Here is a 16908-nt window from a genome sequence, read left to right as displayed (position 1 = left end):
AGACTTAGACATGTCTTCTGCTTTGAAGGAGCTGAAGACTAGGGACTCATTAAGAATTCACTTTACAGTTAACTTACAGTACAATGGTATATGTATCAACTCAGATGGAATTCTCTTTGTGTTTAATGGTACTTACTTCCAGGTAAGTAGGTACAGGATGGCAGCCTAGGCTGGGGTTTAGGGTTGGCATTGTGGAAAAACAGGTTTCTAGTGCCTTTAACAGCTGTATGGCAGACAGAATTTCAACAGGTCAAGTCTTTTTTGGTATGGAAATACAATTATGGGAAAAGCTCCACCAAGACGGCTCTCTAATTTTGTGCTATGCCACACCCCCACGACAGCGATTTTGTGACTGGTGTCCCCTGCAGTATCTCAGTATTTGAAATGTACCCTGTGATCCTCACAGGGAAGAGAATGAGAGAAATGAGAAAATATCATTTTCTAGGTTAGATTCTCTGTAGAAACAGGAGTAACACAGGAAAGAAGCAAAGCAAGAAGAACACCAACCAAAAATGTAATTCTCCATCTTTGGAGATGGCAGGTGTTGCCACCACTCACCATATGCTCAGAGGCACATGTTGCAAAATTCTTCCAAGCTACACAGCAAGTGGATTGGACTGTGAAAGACTAACCCAAATGGTGTTTGCATTTTGACAAATTTGTAAGGCAGTACAATATCTCAGAGAGGAGGTCAGGTCTCCTGCTCCCCTGGTACATTCACTATAGCTGCCCAATTTCCCTGCTTATTAAAGTTGAATAGAAATATCTGTTGGCTATAGTTATGTTCATAAACCACAAGGTTTTTTGCCTATTAGTGAATTTCTCTGCTTTTTAACCCGGGAGATAACAAATGGGATCCTGTGCAAGTTTGCTGAGAATGGATTAATCATTTGCATGCTTATTGAGTTCAGTGGGATTTACTGCCCTACAATCATGCTTAGGATAGGGGGAACTGACCACAGGGGATGGGGAGGGGAATGGGAGGAAGGACAGGGGGAGGTGGGAGGGAAGGGCAGAAGTGAGGAGGGGGAAGAGAGCATTCAGGAGGGGAAGGCTGATTATTTGCAAGCTTATTGAGTTCAGTGGGGTTTATTCCTGTGCTCACTTAGGATAGGTAAAACTGACCATGGGGGGCAGAAGAAGAGGAAGGGAGGGAGGGCTGGAGTGGGCAGGGGTAGAGGAAGAAGGAAGAGGGGAGGGGAGGGGAGGGGAGGGGAGGAAGAAGGGAGGAGGAAGGAAGAGGACAGGGGACGGAGGGAAAAGACAGATCTGATCATTTTCATGCTTGAGTTCAATGAGATTTACTCCTGTGCAATCATGGTTAGGTTAGGTAAAACTGACCATGGGAGAGAAGGAGGGGAGAAAAGAGCAGAAGGAGGGGGGCAGGGAATTGGAAGGGGATGGGGAGGGGTGAAGGAAGGGGCAAAGGAAGGAGGAGGGAAGGGGCAAAAGGGAAGTGATGGGAGGGAGGAGGAGGGGAATGTAGGTTTGATCATTTGCATGCTTTCTGTGTTCAGTGGGATCTACTCCTGTGCAATCATGTTTAGGAAAGGTGAAACTTACCTGGGGGAGAGGCAGGAAGGGGAGGAGAGGAGATTGGGTGGGCAGACACTGGGGAGAGGGGAAGCCCCTTTCCTTTCCAAAAGGAAAACATTGTGGACAGTATCATTGCTTTTCTCCCACCTTTTTATTCTACAGCAGGCACATGTAGCCCCCACCCAAATTTAAACCAAAGCTGTCCCTGGCCACATCCACACCAGGCCTTTATTCCACTTTGGACAGCCATGGGTTCTCTCAAAGAATCCTGGAAAGTGTAGCTAGTGAACGGTGCTGAGAGTTGCTAGGAGACACCCTGTTCCCCTCACAGACATTCAATCAGAGTGGCTGACTGTTAAACCAGTCTGGCCACTGGAGCTCTCTGAGTGGAACAGGAATCTCCTCTCAGCACCCTTCACAAACTACACTTCCCAGGATCCTTTGGGGGAAGCCAGGACTGTCTAAAGTGGAATAAAGGCCTGGTGTAGGTGTGGCCCCCTGATTAGCCAAGCCCAGCAGCTGGGATTTTGGCTTTCAGAACACTGACAACTGGTTCTTACTGAGTATGCCTGGCCTTATCATTGAGTTCAATGCTAAATTTCTTAAATTAATTAAAAATCAGCCAGACTTTTTTTTTACTTTTAAACTGCAGAAGATGAAGGTTAGAATATGGGGCAAGGTCAGTAACAGGATTACAGGTACTCTGTGAACATGGCTGATTTTTAATGAATTTCAACAGATTATGAGAACTCTGACAGAAAATGTCATGCCCCCCTCAGAGGCCTTATCTGAGGAGGAATGGGAGACCACAGACCCAGAAGAGGGGACAAACAAGGAGCCCCTTCACCAGACCAGAGACAAGCCCCTGAGGGAGCCTGCCTGTCAGAATCAGGAAGTGACCAGGAGGCTGCCCCTTCCCCAGCAGAGAGAAGACACCAACAGGTGTTGCAGCAATGAAGGCAATCAGCGCAGTTAAGGAGCAGGAGAGCTCGCAAGAACACAGGCTGATTGAAAGCACCTGGACCAGCACGCAGAGTACAAAAGGCTGGAAAGAAAGGGAGACTCCTTGCTAAAGTCAACATCAAGCCTTGCTGCAGACATTACTCCAGCTCCCCTGTTAAACCCGTGCCTTGAACCCTGCCCTGCCTGGTTGAATCTCTTGGTCTCTGGACATTTGGATTCCCTTAAGGACTTCTCTGCCTCCTCCTTTGGTGCTTCTCAAACGGTAAACATGTTGTCTAGCCCCCTGGTTCCTCCTGCCTGGCAGATTTATAGTTTGGCCTTATCTGTTCATTAGCTGTATGCTTGTGTGAACCCCCATGTTTGACAGAAAAAAGTCTAAAAGGGGTCTGGATTTCCCCCCTTGTTTTACACTTTGAACTTTTGATTCTCTCTGATTGTTTTGTGTAGCACCATGAAAATTTAGAGGGTTGTTTAAGCAAGTGTTTCTGAGTTCAGGACTATAAGTTTTGTAAGGATTTGTTTTGAAATAAGCTTATGGGAAGCAGCAGAATGGCATGGGGGTATTTTCAATTTACATTGCGGAATGCGAAAAATCCATGCTGCTATAGTATACAGCCACTCGTGGCTCTTTAATGAATGAAAATAACATGCAAAAATGCATTAGATGAGAAACGGCTTGCAAAAATGTTAAACTGCCTACAAAAATGTGTTATTAGAAGAAATTAGCCTAAAATGCTGGAGAATTTTCATGAGGATTAAAATAACAACAACAAATTGCTGCAGCAATCGGGAGAACTGAATTTAAGATTGGAAAAATGAGAAACAGAGAGAATTAAACCTGACAAATCTTTCCATCCCTAGCGGCCACAAGGTTCTTCTACAGGGAATGGGCTTCCCCATCACCACTCATAATTTTTGTGGATGCACCTGTCAAAGGCAGCCAGAGATCATGGGAACCCTTCCTAGCTTCTGGCTGCTGTTAAGAGCTTTGTGTCTCCACGAGACGGCTAAGGAGGTTGTGTGACCAGGAGCCTTTAATTTAAGCCAGAAAAGGATTCAGGGGTTTGCACAGTTCACCAATTCCTTGAGACAGTCATTATGAGCCCTGAAGACATGGGTGGCCAAGGGAGGGGAGGACAAATCTTCCTCCAGGATTAATCATAATCCTCAGATTCCCAGCTTTCATTTTTTTTAAAAAAGAGGAATTTTCTAGCATTTGTAGAACCTGATATATGAGCCAAAATATTCACACACTGTCCTTATTGTTGCATCCATCCCAACCTCCAAATGGTGAGAGACTTCAAGGGGTTCCAGCAGTTACCCCGATTCGCTTTCTTTGGAATGAAGGTCAGCGGAGACTGCGGTGTCTTTAGGAGATATGGTTTTATTTACAGATATGAGCCAGTGTGGTGTAGTGGTAAGGTGTTGGACTACGACCGGGAGACCAGGGTTCAAATCCCCACACAGCCCTGACGCTCACTGGGCAACCCTGGGCCAGTCACTGCCTCTCAGCCTCAGAGGGAGGCAATGGTAAACCCCCTCTGAATACTGCTTACCATGAAAACCCTCTTCATAGGGTTGCCATAAGTCGGAATGGATTTGAAGGCAGTCCATCAAATCAACAGCCTGAGCAGAAGATGGAGGGGTTCTCAGCATTAATGCTCCAACCCATCTTGCTTCCCCATTAGGAAAGCTTCTCTGTCTCTTTCCAGCTCTCAGCTTCACCTCAAACTAACACACCAAAACTACTTTCAGGGTGGGGAATCACTCTTCTGCAAGAGTTCGTAAAGCAACAAGATTACCCTGGACCAAAACTTTAGAGATGTAAACCAGGTCCATCAACCAAACAAAGAAACTGGCTTGACCAGCACTATTAACATATGAAAGGAACTGGTTTGAATAGTTTAGCAGATCTCTCTTAACACAAACTGCACCTCTACAGATAATAAAATCGCAGGCTGGAAGGGGTCCCACAGACATCATCCAGACCCCCAAACCTATAACATTATTTTTATATGTGTGAGAAATTAGCCTGTTCCCCCTCTTTCAGTGTTTTACTCTGCCCCCCCCAAAAAATCTGCAGGTGCCCATGCCTAAATCTCATATAGGGGCCTGACTCTGGTGAACTTTGCTGATACCTTTTAGCCATGGCCCTCACAGCTGCAGTAATGGGGAGACTGGTAGCCCTCCTTTCAAGGCTCTTATAAAAACTGCAGAGAGAATGTATCTTATAAACTGTGGTGACGATTAAGGCTGCACTGAAGATGCCTCTTGATTTTGGAGCAGGAACTATGCAAGCCTTTCTATTATTTAAACCAGGCCTGGGCAACCAAGAGGTTTACACCAATTCATAATCACAGGGGCTGATCATGCAGATCCTTCTCCCCTCCTGAGCTTGAAGAGGGCTCCCAGCACACACAGTCCTGGGTAATTCTCTGGGCTAAGGCCATGATACTCTGAGCACAAGGCCCAGAGGTTATGGCAGGTGAACTCCTGGGTTCAAAATGCAGGACAATTTTTTTCCCCTTACGGCTTACAAGGAACCTTGAAATGAGTTTGGCTGGAGACAACAGGCTGGGCTTCAAGAACCTAACAAGTGCTGGAAGCCAAGCCAAATCTAAAGAAATGTTGCTTTAGCCCTCTGCATAATAATCCCATCAGTAGAGATTGGCGGCTCCGATGTCAGTGGGGCAGTGAATCTGCTCTGGCTTTTAGTCCGAACTTTCAAGGAGCTGTCCAAGGTGAATCTGGAGTGGATTCACTGCCCCACTGTCACTAGTCTCTGCTGCATCCCACCTATTCCCTTGGAATCAGATCTGAATGTAACAGCAAAGGATGCAACAAGGATCAAGGATCTCTCTTTTTACTGAAGTTTAAATCCTGACCCCCATCTGTGGGGTTGGCGTTTGAACAAAACCAGTGCAAATCAGGCTTCTCTTAAGTGTGGTGGGGGAAACGTATTTTTTGTTTTTTTAAAAAGAGCAAACTTTTTTTCCTTCTTTCACTGTTTTTTCCCTCTCTACTCCCAGGCATTTTCTTCAACAGTTTGAACATGACATCAACACTATCTAGGATTCAGGAGTTTCCATTTTAATCTGCCATCCCTCGCTGTCTCTGAAACCCTCTGAAGAGCGTGTGGAGTGGTGATGGTGAGTTCAAATATAATTGCTTTCTGCTTCCTTCCCTCTCTCTTTCTCTCTCCCCCTCCCAACCTGAGGAAACGTAAGAGGAGAAGCAGCAGAGCGCTGGCAAATTCATAAGCTGCGCACACGTGTAAACACACACACGCACGCACACACACACACACACACACAAGTGCGTGCTGCCCGCCGAGGAGATGATCCATCTGTGAAGCTGACACGGTAATAAGTCTGCCTAATTGTCAGGTCAGGCATAATACTGAGCCTGCCTGTCAGTCGCTTCGTTGCAGCTTTGTACTGGAGATGTAAAACTCCTTGTACTGTGTGTATGTTGCGTGGGCGGGTGAAGAGATAAATCAGACAGACAGAAGGTTGAAGGGAGACGGGAGAGTGGAGTGGTCGGCAGGGCAAATGGAAAGGGAGGGCTGCCGGGCGAGGCACAAACAAAAATAACAGACTCACAGAGTTGGAAGGGGCCTCTAAGGCCATCAAGTCCAACCCCTTGCTCAATGCAGGAATCCAAGTTAAAGCATCCCCAATAGGGGCTGTCTAGCAAGCATGCAGGAGATGGGCCAGGGTTCAGATCTTGCCTCTGCCATGGGCTCACCTATGTGACCTTGGGCATATCGGGGAAGGTGTGCTGTGCGTGTGAGCATCTCAGCAAAATGCAGAAAAGTCAGGCCTGGCTTGGCCCAAAACACGTTTGCATGTAAGGCAGAAACTCTAAACTCTCTCATGAACCTTTGTGGAGTACAATCCACCTCACTGAAATGAGGTAAAGCTGGCGGGAGGCATGGGTGCTGGCCACTACCTTAGATGGCTTAAAAAAAATTAGTAAGATCAGATGGATAATGGACTGCTAACCAGGACAGCTAAGGGGAACCTCCATTTTCAGAAGCAGTATACCTCTGAGGACCAGATGACTTGGACAAGCAACAGTCCGGCATGTGACTGCCCTGGGCCATATGGGGGGGCATCTTGGTCTGAGCTAGCAAGGCAACTGTGTTCTCACCAGGCTTGGGTTCTCCTGTCTGTAAAATGGGGACAGGATGGCTTATCTGACAGAGCTGTTTCAAGCAATGAAGCCCCTGCAAGTAAAAGAAAAAGGAGACCCTCTACGGAGGAATTTCTCGTGTGTTCATTCAGGAGGACCTGAGGGGGGTGCTGCTGCTGCTGCTGCTGCCTCGCCACCGCCGAGCTCCCCATCCTTCCTTTGTTTCTCTTGCTGCCCCCGGTCCCCAGTGAGGCTCAATGACCAACAAAGGCGCCCCTTTTGTCCTTCAGGGGTAGTACGTAAACCCAGGCTCCACGTAGGGACACAGGATGCTGCCTTATCCCGAGTCACAGCGTTGGTCCACCTAGCTCAGTGCTGCCTGCACTAACTGGCAGCTGCTCTCTGGGGTTTCAGGCAGGAGTCTCTCCTAGCCCTACTTGGAGATGCCCTTCGGGGTTGAACCTGCAGACTTCTGCATGCAAGTCAGATGCTTTGCAACAGAGTTATGGGCCTGAGCTAGCCTGACCAGGGCCTGGCAGACGGACAGCTCCTTCTGCCTCAGTACGGTTGACACTGACTGGCAGCAGCTCTTGAGGGTTTCAGGCAGCTCTGCCTGAAGATGCCATTGGGGACTGAGCCAGGGGGCTCTTGTGTGCAAAGAAGATGCCTCACTACTGGCCTACAGCCCCGCTCCATGATTGCTCCCCAATAACACATGCGCTAAGAACATACAAAGCAGCCTTACTCCAGGTGAGAGTTCTTGTCCACCCAGCCTAGCAATGCCTGCTCTGATTGGCAGCTGCTCTCCAGACAGAGGGCTTCCCTGGTTCCTGCTAACTGACATCCATTGAGTTGCTGAGGAGTGGACCTGGGACCTTCTGCATGCAACGCATGAGCTCTGCCACTGAGTCATGGTCCCCTGCACTCGGTTGTGGGATTGGGGTGTTTGTAGGAACCAATAAAGAAGATAAACAAACAAAACGCCTTTTTAATTAAATTAAAAAATAATGAAAAGGAGGGGGGAAATCACAAGAAGGGAACTGAGTAGCTCGCTGCTTCCAGTGCAACGTCCTAAAACAGGACTAAATCCCTTTCACCCTTGTGGATGAAACCCTACAGTATGAAGGCAATTTACAATTATGGGAAGCGTGACTCTCCCCCTCATCGACACTCAGGCAAGGATGAATCAGCTAGAGAGAGATAAAATGGGTTTTGGTTTCTTCCCCTTAAGTCAATGAAAGTTTAATATATACAGAAAGCGAAGGCACGTCCCGACAACCACAGCCGTATCTCAATATGTTCCAGCCAGCCATTGCTGCAAAAGGCAATTGATTTTTTTATAAAAAAACACAACACACACACAGGGAAGGAAAACGGGGGGGGGGGAGAAATGCAGACGGCCCACTTACAAACTGTCTGAGAGCAGCGTCCTCCACCCACAGCTAAACTGTTCTGTACGGAGAACATCTTGCAATTGTTCCAAGGCAGTTTGGAGCTTAAAAAGCGCATCATATATTTATTTCTGCCAGGAGGGAGCAGGGCCTGACAGATAAACAGCGCTGTTGACTCAATTCGTTGCCTTTTCCCTGTGAAATACTCACACAGCACAGAAACGGAAGGCTGTTGTTCTCCGTGCAAGCCCCTTTACCGGGGGCTCACCAAAGCTTAGCCCTGGAAACTATTTACAGTGCCAGATCACAAAATATAGTACCACTGAGCATATGCAGAGTGCTTTTCCATCACATCACTTAGTGGCCCAAATTAGTCTGCACACATCCAAGACTGGGAGGAGGGGTTCCAGATAGGAGGAAAGGGCCATAGCTCACAGGTAGAGCATCTGCCTTGCACAAAGAAGGTCCCAAATTCAATCCCTGGTATCTCCAGGTAGGGCTCCAGCATGAAACCATGGAGAGCCACTGTCAGTCAGTGTGGAAATTATTGAGGTACATGGACCAATGGTTCTGACTCAGTGTAAAATAGATTCCTATGTTCCTGTTACCCAAGGCCACCAATGACAGAGTGCTCTATGTTATGATAAGATGTGGAGGATGTGTGGGTGTGAATGAATTTCTCTTTCTAGGGCTTATGGGTGAAACTGGAGCCTTGGAGGCGCTGAAGGTTATTAAGGCGACAACAACTGGAGGGTGTCTGGAATACATCAACCTTCAACACACGCTATAATTCCAATGTAAGTCTGAGTACCCTAAAAGAGATCCCGTGACCAGCGCCCTTGATAGGCACCAGGCTGGCATGAGCAAGAGATGCAGTCCTGAGAACATGGATGTGCCAAGAGACTGACATCTCTACAAGTGCCAGCTGACCGACTGATGAATGAGATGCTCAGTGAAGACATCAAAAGAACATCAAAGCATTATCAAGAGAGAGGAGTGAATTTTTGCTTTGTGATTTGTTAATGTATTTTATTGGATGTTGTAACCGCTGCTTTTTGTAAATTGTATTGTTTTTATTGATGTATTTTTATATTTATGTTTATTTTTTTTGTAAGCCGCCTTGAGGGCCTTTTGGCCAAAAGGTGGGGTAGAAATAGATATATTATTATTATTTGACTATAAAGACACTCCTGCTTCACCAGGAGACATGAGAAGTTTTCTACCACAGCGTGCCACCTGAAACTCAGTGAGCGCGCCTCCTTCTCCAGGTCTCTTCATCCTTGCTACAGCACTGGGCGGCTACCAGCTACTCGTGTGAGAGCACGAAAGGGCAGCCTGTTGGGCATATTTAACTGTGCATTTTACCATTCCTGCAATGGGTCAGCTGCAATTGGCTGTGTCAATTGGACATCTTTCAATAAATCATTTAGAACCTTCCATCTTGGTGTGGTCCCAACCCTTCCTCTGCTTGTTCCCACTAACTCCTGGTTTGATCACTCAGGGATGGCTTTGAGTTCATTGGTAAGAACTAACTCCCCGACACTATGTGTTAGCCTGGCAAATCGCCTCATGGTTTGTTTGCCCTTTGTGGCATTCAGATTTACATCTGTGCATGGTGCAAACACCTACCACTGTGGCCATCATGCAGCGGCTGCTACACAGCATAAATGAGGGACAGGGAAACTTTGGACACCCCCCTTCACGAGGCTGTTGGACTACAACTCCATCATCCCTGACTATTGGCCATAACGGCTGGGGCAAATGACTTCAGTCTCTTCAAGAAATAACTTTGTAGATGCCAGACTTCACTGGTTTATGCCAGGGCTGCTTAATCTGTGGCCCGTCAGATGCTGTTGCCTTTAAATCCCATCATTTCTGGTAACACTTGTCCCTCACACAAATACAAATGGGATGGTTGTAGAAATCATTTGCAAGCTTTTCAATTGCTAAGCTGGGTGAAGGGTTTTTTTTTTTTTTAAGTAGGCACTTAGGGAAGTAAGAAGGCACCATTTTCCGTTCTGGCTGATATTTGTCACATGCAGCACTGTTTTCGTTCCCCTGCAGGCCATCTTCTGCCAATTTGTTTCACTGCCCACTGTGGCAAAATTAAATAACTTACATAATGTAGTTGATTTTGATATGTGTATTTTGATACTAAAGAGAGTATCCTGTTTAGTTAACTGTGTTTTAGATTGTTATTATGTGCCTTCAAGTTGATTTTCGACTTCTCCTGGGAAGGTGGTCAGCAACATAATTTCTTTTAATGTAGGAGGGGCATTTGCTTGTAAAATAAAGCTCACTCATTCTATCTATGTAAATAAAGCACACTCATTCTATCTGTTGTTGTTGTTATGAGCCTTCAAGTCGATTTTGACTTATGGTGACCCTATGAATCAGCGACCTCCAAGAGCACCTGTCATTAATCACCCTGTTCAGATCTTGTAAGTTCAGGTCTGTGGCTTCCTTTGTGGAATCAATCCATCTCTTCTTTGGCCATCCTCTTTTTCTACTCCCTTCTGTTTTTCCCAGCGTTATTGTCTTTTCTAGTGAATCATGTCTTCTCGTTATGTGTCCAAAGTATGATAACCTCAGTTTCATCATTTTAGCTTCTAGTGATAGTTCTGGTTTAATTTGTTTTAACACCCAATTATTTGTCTTTTTTGCAGTCCATGGTATGAGCAAAGCTCTCCTCCAACACCACATTTCAAATGAGTTGATTTTTTCTTAATTATTATTACTATTACTATTATTATTTATACCCCGCCATTTTTCCAGAACTGGAACTCATGGTGGCTTCCAGATAAAAAATACATATAATTAAAAACATACAAAGTCTACATTAAAATAAGATTAAACTATTTCCAATATTAAAACCATACACACATATAGCTAAAAAAGTTCAAACTAGTTTAAAAATGATATAATAGACATTAGCAATGCAGCACCCTTCGCGTCCTATCCTTAGCCTCCAATTCCAAAGGCTTGTTGGAATAGGAAAGTCTTTGCTTGTCGGCAGAAGGACTGCAAAGAGGGGGTCATTCTTACTTCCCTAGGAAGGGAATTCCAAAGCCTACGGGCAGCCACCGAGAAGGCCGATAAGCAACAACTTTGCTATCATTGATTTGGTGGCAAATCGGCCCTTTTTACGGCTGCCTTCATCAACCTGGTGCTGATGGAAGTTATATTCCAAGACATGTGGAGGGCTCCAACTTGGCGAAGGCTGTTCTTACGGCGAGAACCACAGGATGAAACACGCACGATACTTCACAAATAACCTGCACCCTCTTCCATCTGTGTGAAGCTGCCACTGGTTATTGGTGGCGGCAGAAAGCGTGTCTGTGAGCCTGCCTCCAAGCTATTCATTCGCTTTAAGATCATATTGGATGGATTAACTTTTAATACACAGCAGCAGATGTTGTGGATCTAAGCATCTGCTAATCAGGACAGCTAATCAGGACTGAACACAGCTCAGAAGAAATGGGGAGAGGATAAAGAAATAAGAACATAAGAACATAAGAAGAGCCTGCTGGATCAGGCCAGTGGCCCATCTAGTCCAGCATCCTGTTCTCACAGTGGCCAACCAGGTGCCTGGGGAAAGCCCGCAAGCAGGACCCGAGTGCAAGAACACTCTCCCCTCCTGAGGCTTCCGGCAACTGGTTTTCAGAAGCATGCTGCCTCTGACTAGGGTGGCACAGCACAGCCATCATGGCTAGTAGCCATTGATAGCCCTGTCCTCCATGAATTTGTCTAATCTTCTTTTAAAGCCGTCCAAGCTGGTGGCCATTACTGCATCTTGTGGGAGCAAATTCCATAGTTTAACTATGCGCTGAGTAAAGAAGTACTTCCTTTTGTCTGTCCTGAATCTTCCAACATTCAGCTTCTTTGAATGTCCACGAGTTCTAGTATTATGAGAGAGGGAGAAGAACTTTTCTCTATCCACTTTCTCAATGCCATGCATAATTTTATACACTTCTATCATGTCTCCTCTGACCCGCCTTTTCTCTAAACTAAAAAGCCCCAAATGCTGCAACCTTTCCTCGTAAGGGAGTCGCTCCATCCCCTTGATCATTCTGGTTGCCCTCTTCTGAACCTTTTCCAACTCTATAATGTCCTTTTTGAGATGAGGCGACCAGAACTGTACACAGTATTCCGAATGCGGCCGCACCATAGATTTATACAATGGCATTATGATATCGGCTGTTTTATTTTCAATACCTTTCCTAATTATCGCTAGCATGGAATTTGCCTTTTTCACAGCTGCCGCACACTGGGTCGACATTTTCATCGTGCTTTCCGCTACAACCCCGAGGTCTCTCTCCTGGTCGGTCACCGCCAGTTCAGACCCCATGAGCGTATATGTGAAATTAAGATTGTTTGCTCCAATATGCATAATTTTACACTTGTTTATATTGAATTGCATTTGCCATTTTTCTGCCCATTCACTCAGTTTGGAGAGGTCTTTTTGGAGCTCTTCGCAATCCCTTTTTGTTTTAACAACCCTGAACAATTTAGTGTCATCAGCAAACTTGGCCACTTCACTGCTCACTCCTCATTCCAACCAGACAAACCCCAGGTTGGAAGAAACAGGATTGAGAGAAGCTTTTGCCCCAGAGAACTTGGTTACCTGGGACCTTCTGCATGCAAAGCAGATGTTCTGTCACTGAGCTACAGCCCTTATCTTCGATTTCTCCTTTTCTTTTTCCTCATCCATCCCATTCCTCTAGGACAGCCTGTCCCTCTTAGTGTCAAAATAGCAAACTGCCTTTCAGAAGCCCCGGCTTCCTGAGTGAATCATCCCTGGCACCCACTTCACCCCATTTTCACCCCACGGTGCTGACGCAGGGTTCCCGGCTGATTCCAAGGCTGTTTCCTGAGCACAACGAAGTGGAGGGGGAAGCACAGCTTGCAGCTCAGAGCACAGGGCTCGAGGTCACAGAAGTGACAGTGGCAGTCAGAAGGGATACTCTTGCACAGAGATAAGGAGAGGTTAAAAAACAGACTGCTTCGCTCCTCCTTACTAAGAGCTATGCAGAAGCTCCTGGACAGAGCTGCAGAGACACTCCCTCCTTTAAAAACACCTCTCCCAACACGAACCCACCCATACACTACGCTCAACATCCAAGGTCCTCCTCCGGGTGCCTACTCTGAGGGAAGCTGGGAGTCTGGCAACAAGGGATAGGGCCTTCTCAGTGGTGGCCCCCAAGTTATGGAATGATATTCATGACGAGGTGCACCTGGCACCAACACTGTTATATTTTCGACGCCAGGTTAAGACTTTCCTCTTCTCCCAGGCATTTTAGCATGTGTTTTTAAAATGTTTTTTAAAAATGTGTTTTTAAATCTGTATATTTGTTTTTAATGTTTTTAATTGTTGTAAACCGCCCAGACAGCTTCGGCTATGGGGCGGTATACAAATGCAATAAATAAATACCTAAATAAAATTAATACACATATTCCTTAGGCATGGACAGGCAAACTCCCACTAGCATCAGTCCCCCCTACAAGCGTTCACCAGAAGGCTTGAATAGGGAAGGGGGCTGCCCTTTTTATATACAGGCTCCCCACATGAAGGGGTGGTGGGCCTGCATGGCTTTGAACCATCTTGTGTTCAGCAGAAGGCCTTAACAGGGTGTCTGCTAGGGTGTGTTCACACTCAACAAGTCTGCTATCTGAGTATACAAAGAGATGAGCTGTACGCTCGCACAGTAATTCACACATAACATTCAACAAGTGTGCAGTCTGTGTACCTGTACAAATGTTCAAGTGTGCACTCCACTCAGGTACATGAGCACATATGGATTGTAACTGTATTCAGTGTAAGGTATGAACAACCCTTATGTGTACAGAGCTGTACACACATAGATAGACTCTCCTGGCAACTCATCGCCCGTAGGTGCCAAGCACCCTTGTAGCCCAGAATCTAAGCTTTCTTCTTCTACTTTTTAAATTAAGTCTCTAGCCCTCCTAGAAAGAAAGTTATAGAGCAAAATGTACCGGTGCACTTCAAAGCGATTTATGAGAAATGAGCCAGCCTGGCTGCTCCTGCCTGTCAGTGTTATTAGCCAATCACCTGTGACTGATAAGTGAATTGTTTGGACAGCAGGCAATAGGAATCCTCAGGGTCCTAAAGAGATGCTGTTTTCCCCTCCCTTTTAGTACGCTTTTCCTGCTTCTGTCTTTTTTATTTTCCTAGATCTTGGAATTTCCATAGTTTGCTCTTCCTTTTCCCCTAGCAACCAGGATGCATCTTTCTTATGCTGGGTTCACCTGAGATCAGGTAGTGCCTAGAAGCTATTTTCCTGCAAATACTACTACAAAATAAGTGCAGGTGAATTTCCTCTCTGCCCAAAAAGGCAAATGTAAAAACATTACAAAGAAACTTAGGCATGCCTTCTCCTTTGCAAAAGCTAAAGACCAGGGACTCATTAAAAATTCACTATACAGTGAACTTACAGTACAATGGTATACATGTTTACTGAGACGTAAGTCTCTTTTGTGTTTAATGCAGCTTACTTCAAGGTAAGTGAGTACAAGATAGCATCCTAGCCCTTGGTTTAGGGTTGGCATTGGGGAAAAACAGGGTTCTTGTGTCAAACAGCTGTATGGCTGGCAGAAATTCAACAGGTCAAGCCTTTTCTAGTATGGAAATATAATCATGACTAGTCTCTAATTTTGTGTTATGTCATGTCCCCCATGACAGCCATTCTGTGTTATGCCATGCCCTCATGGCATAACACCATTTTGTGACTGGTGCCCCCAGAACTCTCTCAAAATGTGAAATGTGCCCTCCAGTCCAAAATGATTGGTGACCTCTGCCTTGTATGATCATGATTCTGTGTAATAAGGAGGAAAATCATTCAGGAGGAAGAGCATTCAGGCTTTCTGACGAACACACAGAAAGGTTTTGGCTGGTGGGCATACTTGCGCCTCAGTACCAATCAGTACCACTAGTCAAGGTTCCATTTCACCCTCCATGACTTCGCTGTTTGTGCTCGTGTTGTATCCTCAGTGGGAATTCCAGGCTTAGGACTGCCTTACCCCAGATGGAGCTGCCCTAATACTGTTCTCCTTAGAGGCCCATCTCCGGGAGCCAGTCTTTAGAAGTGATGGGATAGGCAGGGACTTTCTAGTTGTGGCACCCTGTTCATGGGCCCATTGCATTTCAGCGAATGAAGCCGTGGACAGCCTGATTTATACACCGCATGGGCCCTTACCATGTAAGCATTCCATGTATGCGTAACCAGGTTTATATGCATTTACCATGGGCACCTGTTTATTTGTACAAACTGTTAGCAAGTACACAATCAACGGCTAGCGTGCTAGCACAACACTCAAATGTGCCAATCAAGGTGGTAAGCAAATTGAAATGGGGCAGGGGGTACATTTAACACTTATACAGGTATGGGCTTTTACTCACAGCCCACATTGTATATAAACTGGACAAGAGATGGGCGACCATCTCATTCACCAATTCACTAGATTGCCTTGGGCTAGTTGCTTGTCCTTCACTCACAGTTCCACACTGTTAAAAAAGGTGGACATATTAGCAACCTGTATCATTCATAAGTCAGTTTGGCAACCATATGAAAGTGCAGAAATAGACACAACAGAAATCTGCTGTAAGTGTTTTACAAAATGCCTATGGACATCTCGTCCTTTGCACTTTTCTCATGACCTGTTTTATGCACAACAGGTACCAACTACCACAATAACCTCTGCACAAGCCTCCTTCAATGAGAGGAGACTGAGTGCAGCCCAATTCCCAACTCTCACCTGTTGAGTCCGTGGCTTGTAAGGGGAGCTGTTCTCCAAGTCGGCCAGGATGCTGGTCAAAGAGTCAATTTCTGCATCCAAACTGGAGCGCCTCTCTTCCAGTGTCTTCCCGCCGGGGTTGGACTAAAAGAGGGAATGAATGAATGAATCAATAAATACTGTAAAAAATTTTTTAAATTATTCATTATTAAGGTTTGAGGCTTTATCAGCACATGGAGATGTTTTCACATATAGCTTATTTTATTTATAAAATATTTGTATACTGCTATTTATAAAAAAATATCAACGCAGTTTACAACAATCACATGGATACACACACATACAATAAAACCATGTAAAAAAATCTTAAAATCAGAAATCATTAACTACTGCAGAAAGATATCTTCTCAACTGCAGCATAGAATATTTTTCAGCAGGTGTTTAAAAGTGAAAACAGAAGGCGCCTTCTGGATCTCTATCAGCAGAGCATTCCACAGCACTGGGCCAATGATACTAAAGGTTTGATTTCTCGTTGTTGTCAAATGAGCCTTGCCAACTCAGGGGATGACCAAAACAGCTCCTGCAGATGATCTCCGTGACTGAGCTGGGATATAAGCGTTCAGGCGGTCCCTAAGGTACCCTGGACCTAAGCTGTTCAAGGCTTTGTACATTAACACAAGGACCTTGAACTTGTTGCAATAGTAGGTGGGCAGCCAGTGCACATGTTTTAACAGTGTTGTCACATAAATGGTTTGATTCCATTTATGAATTGCTGCCCATGAAATATCTCAAAGTGATTTCACAGTACAAACATTGTTGTTAACAATTCCACATATATAAAAAAACTCAGTTTCAAACCCAATACAGATACAGACTGGGATAAAGATCCCAGCTTGAAAGGCAGCATTTCCTGACTCTCAGGAGAGAAATGGGCAAGCCATATGTCAACAGGTGGCCACTCTGATTGAGGCAAGAAAGGAGGCTGGAGAGGGAGGCATCACAAACTCTGTTACATGACCATCTGGGCTATTCTTAATTTTGAATCCATGCTCTCCCTGACCCCTTATGGTTTTGCTTCTGAGCTGCAAATTTCACACATGTGCGAAACCACACCCACTCATTGGCTGGCATG

At 45.5% G+C, this 16908-nt stretch overlaps 2 protein-coding genes across 4 annotated transcripts in view; both read right to left on the bottom strand.

The window, feature by feature from the left end:
- Positions 1 to 16908, bottom strand: part of TPRG1 (tumor protein p63 regulated 1) — a 364459-nt gene that overhangs the window by 315193 nt on the left and 32358 nt on the right. The gene's annotated exons all lie outside the window — the stretch shown is intronic.
- Positions 15370 to 16908, bottom strand: part of LPP (LIM domain containing preferred translocation partner in lipoma) — a 226376-nt gene continuing 224837 nt past the window's right edge. For all 3 annotated transcript variants that reach the window (XM_061637614.1, XM_061637615.1, XM_061637616.1), the window contains 2 exons: positions 15798 to 15920; positions 15370 to 15546 (listed from right to left, as the gene is read on the bottom strand). In XM_061637614.1, coding sequence (XP_061493598.1) covers positions 15409 to 15546; positions 15798 to 15920 — 261 coding nt within the window. In that variant the 3' untranslated portion in view covers positions 15370 to 15408. The remainder of the gene's footprint in view (positions 15547 to 15797; positions 15921 to 16908) is intronic.

Source organism: Rhineura floridana, chromosome 7 (assembly GCF_030035675.1).
Source record: "Rhineura floridana isolate rRhiFlo1 chromosome 7, rRhiFlo1.hap2, whole genome shotgun sequence".
Classification (NCBI taxonomy): domain Eukaryota; kingdom Metazoa; phylum Chordata; class Lepidosauria; order Squamata; family Rhineuridae; genus Rhineura; species Rhineura floridana.
Note: the sequence above shows the minus strand (reverse complement) of the source record. Positions and strands in the feature narration are given on the sequence as shown.